General features: G+C 44.2%; 1 protein-coding gene across 1 annotated transcript; it reads left to right on the top strand.

The window, feature by feature from the left end:
- Positions 1-811: 811 nt before the first annotated feature.
- On the top strand, positions 812-5,925 carry HERPUD1 (homocysteine inducible ER protein with ubiquitin like domain 1; the record flags this gene model as incomplete). The annotated part of the gene is made up of 7 exons (XM_010165970.2): positions 812-889; positions 969-1,043; positions 2,154-2,275; positions 2,625-2,747; positions 3,399-3,746; positions 5,007-5,112; positions 5,758-5,925. Coding segments are annotated over 7 exons (1,020 nt in total), but the record flags the coding sequence as incomplete, so codon positions are not given.
- Between the last annotated feature and the right edge of the window lie 382 nt (positions 5,926-6,307).

The following is a 6,307-nucleotide window of genomic DNA, read 5'->3' as shown; positions in this document are numbered from 1 at the left end:
AGCAGATCCGCTCTGCTTGCCGTGCTTTCCCTGGGAGAAACGAGAGCAGCGTGCTTTGAGTCTGCTGGGCTGCTGAAGCTGCGGATGAACAGCAGAGAGGGGACCTGATCAATGTTTACCAATGTCTAAAGGGCGGGTGTCAAGAGGATGAGGCCAGACTCTTCTCATTGGTGGCCAGTGATAGGACAAGGGGCAACAGGCACAAACTGGAACACAGGAGGCTCCAGTGAAACACGAGGAGAAACTTCTTTCCTGTGAGGGTGTTGGAGCCCCGGGACAGGCTGCCCAGAGAGGGTGTGGAGTCTCCATCTCTGGAGATGTTCAAACCCACCTGGACACTTTCCTGTGCAACCTGGGGTAGGGAACCTGCTTTGTCAGAGGGGTTGGACTGGATGATCCCCTGAGGTCCCTTCCAACCCCACCAGCCTGATATGATGTGATCTGATGGGGCGTGACAGATTGATTTGATGCTGCCTCCTGTGGTGATCAGATTAGCTGGCCCTCTAGAACTCTTAAAAGACACAAATGTTTCTTAGAAACTAAAAGAGGCTCCATGTAACAAAGTTCTTTGCCAAAGGGAAGCTTTCTATCCTCCTGCTGATTTAGACCTCAGTGTTGGTAACTTTGCATTCAGTATCCAATTGTTCTCATCTCATTTGCTGAATTTAAATGTGGGTAACTCCCTGTGCACTTTCATGTGCAGGGTGCTTCGAGCTGCCTGTCTCAGTCCATCTGGCTGCAAGTTGTGTCAGTTGATGCTCGTGTGTGCTTGGCAGAGCAAGTCATCCTATTCTTTGTTTTCTTCCTTCAGCCTGAAGAGGACCAAAAGCTGATTTATTCTGGGAAGCTGCTCCTTGATCATCATTATCTGAGAGAGTTGCTGCCAAAGGTACAAGAAAGTCTTTTATGATGTGCTGAAATATACCAAGAGAAGTGGGGTTTTTAACATGTCTTTTCTTGTGTTTCAGCATGGGGAGGTGCATGCTCTTCATTTGGTTTACAAGTTCAAGACGACTGCAGATCTGCAAGAAACTAATGCAGAGGTACGCAGACAAAGTTAACATACTACTCTGAATCTTGGGGTTGTGACTAAAAAGGGGAAGTATTGAATAGCTCTAAAGTTCACTGATACTGCAGTTTTTTCCTGCTAGTGCAGTGGCAGTGTTGCTCTGTGATAATTTGGTTTGGAATGTGAGAATGTCCTTGGATTGAGCTGAGTAAAAAAAAAAAAATTGACTCTGAGGTTCATCAGTAAAAATTCTTGTGGCATCTGTTAAAAAAATATCAAAAATATAATGTAGTTGTAACACACTGTTCAGGAGAAATTCCTTCAGTTCTGTTAAATGGAATGACCTGTGTCCCAGGCTGTTCTGGACAGAGGCTGTGCTTGTGGGCAGCAGAGGTAGTGGTTAAAGTGGAAGTGGTTCTGATCTGTATAGGAGGGTATGGGGAAGGAAGCAGGCTGTTGGCTGAAGACACTTACACTGCTCTCATTAATGACTCAGCCTGTAGAGAGGAAGCCAAAGATGAGCAATAGTGCTTGAACCAAGTACTTGTCTTCTGTGCAAATGACCAAAACCAATTTTTGCTTTCAAGTGGATGTGCTAATGTACCTAGAGGTGTGTTTATATCATCCAGTTTGAACCTATTCTGCCTGTGTCTGGTGTTGGCTAGATGTAAGCCAGCTTTGGTCTGGATATTGTACAGATGTATCACCACAAAACTGCTCTTGGATTCTGTGTGCAGCAGTTTGTGTATGCGAGTACAAACTCAGCACAGCTGAAAAGCCAAACTATCTCGAGTGCAGTTCTCTGTTTCTTCCAATGACATGTTTATAACCAGATGGGACCTGTCTGCATGTGTAAAAAGGAATAAATACAGGTGGAGATCTGGTGAAAGTGAAGAGTTAACATCAAATGAGTTTTACATACCAGTCACTTTCAAAGGAGCTTTAAAATACAGATGGAGATGCTTGTGGCATGGTGCCCAAGAGCAGTGTCATCACTGCAGCAGCAGCTAGAGATACTGTGCAGGCCGAAGTGTGTGAACTGCATCACAGTTATAAAATAAAAGCATATTCAGCATGGTGGAACCTTCCATAAGGCTTGTGTGATGTCTTGAATAAACCTTACTAACTGCACTGCTGTCCCTAGGTTAAAGCTGATCAGCCAAAGTCATTGTCAGAAGCTAGTCAAGAACCATCTGTGTCTTCCTCAAATGGTGACAGAGTGAGATGCTCTTCTAGTGGCCAATCTCCAGCAGAAGCCAGTAACAGGTGAATAAAATTCTTACATCCATCACTAAGATTTTTAAAGTGTCAGCTCTGTGTTGTATGCAAGCCCCTTATGGCACACATATTGTCTCAAGTCTGTAGAACCCACCCAAAGATGATGAGATAGATAAAAGCTTTAGTGGAAGAAGCTAAAGGAAAATGCACTGCTCCTAGTTGAAAAATCTTCCTTTGATTCCTGTGGGTAAAGAGGTGTCTTTAGAACTTCAGGAGGAAGAGCTAATTTTGCATTTGGATGCAGAAAATGGCAGAAGCTGTTTACATTGTCCTGTAATAAATGACTCTTGCAGTTTGTACAGTATTTGCTAACAAATGTGTTTACATTTTGACCAAGGCTTGAAACAACTCGGCATCCCTTCCGAAGCGTGGCTCCTGGCTTCTCTGCTTACACAACCTACAGCGTGCTTCACATGGCCTGGCTTCAGCAGATTTATGCAAGACAATATTACATGCAATAGTAAGTTTTCTGTCCAAAGCTACCAGTAGAAAGTAGAAACTGTAATACAAGGAAATAAAGCTTCTGGCAGCTCTTCCTCTTTCGGTGTAGTGTGATTGGAAGATTTTTTTTGTTGTAACTTACACGGAATGGTGTGGGAAGGTACCTCTGACTGTCATGTGGTGCTTGGCTTATTGTCTAGACCAGTGGTTTTGAATCTTGTAAATGGCAGATCTCAGACTCTTGATTGGGAGGGCAGATGTCTGCAGGGTAAATATAATCCTGCTGATGAGCCTTAGCACTTCCCCTTTTCTTTTTGACTGCTTCAAGTAGCACACAGAGCACTGACTGGAAATTAGTGACAAAGGTAAAGCTGAGCCTTGTAGCAGCCTTCCACACTACCTTCAGATTGTTCTAAAGACTTTTTGTGAAGTCTTTAAATTATTGTTCATAAAGTGGAAGGTACCTGGTTTGACTTCCTGAAGTTGCTGTGCAGCCGTTGTTGTGGGTAAAACTAAAACTTCTGAAATCCTTCTGTAGCCTCTAAACTTGGTGCTTTCTACTTGCATGTGATCTGACTCTGTACTTAAAGATGAACAAATTTTCAGTACCTGTGTTAGGTGTGAAAGGATTTTACTAAACTTTATTCTGTACTTTGTTTCCTGGTTTCAGCTTGGCTTCTACTGCTGCATCTGCTGACCTGTCCCATGCACGACGTTCTCAGGAGATACCAGTAGCACCAGTGACACCCCCGGCTCCCCTACCAGACCCATTTCCTGCAGAAAATCGGCCTGGAAACCAGAATGCTGCTGCCCAGGTTAACGCAGTGGCCAACCCCAACTTGCGGATGAATGCTCAAGGAGGTCCCCTCATGGAGGAAGAGGAGGAGGGTGGCAATCGAGATTGGTTGGACTGGCTCTACTCAGCAACACTGTTCTACGTTTTTGTCAACGTTATCTATTTCTACTCCAGTGTCAGCAGATTCCTCCTGGTTATGGGTGGCACTGTGCTGATGTATCTGTAAGTGGATGGTGTTAATGGTACCATTGTATTCAGAGATGTTTCACTGAAGTTCTGTGGTCAGCTTTCTGGCAGTTGAGCTTCATATGATTCTTGTTCCTGGAAGGAGTGAACCGTTCGTCTATCCTGGTATAAATCAGTATTTAGCAAAAATATAAGTATAGCCTATGCCTGGGTTAACTGAAGAATGGGGGATAGTGGGTTTGTACTAATGCTTCTGGTGCAGCTGGCTTTCTTCTTAGGAAACTGCTTTTGAAACCTAAGTAGCTCTTGGTGGAAAGCCTCAGCAGCTGGGCAGTGTAGAGCAGACAGACGTGTAGATTCAACATAGTAAATGACAAGTTGCTTGTAGGGGAAACAAGTGCTGGAAGTCTGGGAGAAGGGTCTCACCTGCTATCTAAGTCTGTGTCCATGTGGGTTTTTCTGCTGTGTGTTCTCTTGAGACCAGACAAAGCTAAACTGAATGCAGTGTCCTGAGTTGCCTTTGAGCCTCTCCAGGGGGGAAAAACTTGGGATAAATCTTAGAAGCACAATAAAGATAATGGGCCCTTATCTGATGTGCTTGGGATGTCTTGTCTGAGAAAGATAATCTGTCCCCTCAGATTCTCTAATCACCAGTGAAACAAGTGACAAAGGCCTCTGAATTCCTTTTGGTAGGCCCAGGAGTTGAAACTGGAGCAGCTCAAATGATCAGCTCTTCCAGCCTCTATGCAAACTTGGAGAGGGAAGGTTAATTGCTTCATAAGAGGTCCTTAAATTTTCCTATTGAGAATTCTAAAGTGTAACTTTGAACAGCTTCTATTGTGGGTGACAAGGTGCAGGTGCTGTAGAGATACAGACCTGCTAAGAAAGTCTGTGTGGCCTGTTATGTTTTGGTGAGATAGTGCTGTGTTTTGCATTGTCTTTGTGCCCTTTTTTAGGGTGAGTACAGAGGGTTACCCAGGGGTGTACATAAAAACAAACAAGCTTTGTACCTCTGGCAGCATGTTCTGGCAGGCTGAGCCCTGATCAGGTAGATACAAACCTGGGTGTAGTGCTGCTTATTTTGAAGGCAAGCCGATGCTCTTCCCCTCCTACCTCATGGATTGCTGCTAACAGGAGGCTTTGAAAGTACCTACTGTGTGAGGGCAGAAAGACCTTAATGTGCTGAACTTGCTGTTGGCAGCTCTGAGAGGACAGATGTTACTTGAACTGTGGTGGTGTAAAGGGGAGGAGTAATGTTTAACCAGTATTAATTGAAAAATGTGTTGGCTTCCCCAGGCACCATGTTGGATGGCTTCCATTTAGACGACGACCAGTTCAGCCCCTCCCAGGCAATGTTCCTCCTCCAGCTGCTGTAAACCAGGACCAGAACAATAACTTACAGGTGCTGTCTTAGTGGTTTTTTAAACCATGAACATGAAACCCTGTGAAGTTTTACTTTCAGTTTACTAATGTAGTAGCAAAAACTTTTCTCTAAACTTCAGTCAGAAATTACCTTGCATGGTGGAATAATTGCAAACCTTTGGTATAGCTGATTCCTCTGTTCTACAAAATATTTCAGGCTGAATGATTAGTTGCTTCTGTCCTTTAGGATTTTGTAATGGAGAGGGTGGTCTGTCACAGGCTGAGCAGGTTCTGAGTAACTGAAGACAGGTTTTAGATTAGCAGGGTAGGATTTGACTAGATAAGCTGACATCAGTCAGCATTTCTGAAGCTGAAAGCGTGCATCAGTTTTGCATTTCAAGCTGCCATTTCTGGTTGATGTCAGTGAAAGTCAGTTGTAAATGCATACATAGTTCCCCTGGCCTGGTGCATCGTGTCTGTCCTGTGTGTTCTTGGACACACAGCAGGAGTTAACCAGTAATACTAGTGTGCAGCTTGGGATTTTTGCCTTTGTGGTTGTTTGGGGATATTTGCAGTACTTTTGACATTCTGACAGTGACATTTGAGTAACAGACATGCTGTTTGACCCCTGATTCTTCTCATTTCTGCAATGATCTCATTTACCAAATATCCTTTATTTTGGCAGGGGGGAAATGCAGGCAGAGCAGAGGAATCTGAGGCATCTCCTGATGAGGGACAGGTTTTACAAGAACTGCAGCAGGCTGGCCCCTCATTTCTGAGCACAGCATGGGTTTTTTTCAAGACTTTCTTTGCATCCCTCCTTCCAGAAGGGCCTCGAGTGACCCGCAACTGACTTGTCACCGGTCTGCTTGTCTGAACCTGCAATGGGATTTAGTCTACCGGAGCGAGTCGAATACCAACTCCACACCAGGAAAAGTGGATGGCACTTCTCTGGCTTTCACTGACCAAGCAAGTGAAGCTGCAAGAAGCCTGAAGTCATTACAGCCTAGAGACTACGATGCTTGCTCTCATTCCAAAGAACTTTGTTCTGTAGCATTTATGAGGTACCTTTGTAGTGGCTTGGCATTGTAAACTCTATGCACTAAACGTGCTGGCTCTGAGCAGGTGTGCAAAAACATGAGAAGCAATTTGCTTCTTTTGTGCAATGTGATTCCTGTTGGAATGTTTCAAATGCTACTTAAATTACACTGAGTGTAGAATCTCAAAAAAGCTAG

This window comes from Antrostomus carolinensis, unplaced genomic scaffold (assembly GCF_000700745.2).
Source record: "Antrostomus carolinensis isolate BGI_N321 unplaced genomic scaffold, ASM70074v2 scaffold22684, whole genome shotgun sequence".
Classification (NCBI taxonomy): Eukaryota; Metazoa; Chordata; class Aves; order Caprimulgiformes; family Caprimulgidae; genus Antrostomus; species Antrostomus carolinensis.
Note: the sequence above shows the minus strand (reverse complement) of the source record. Positions and strands in the feature narration are given on the sequence as shown.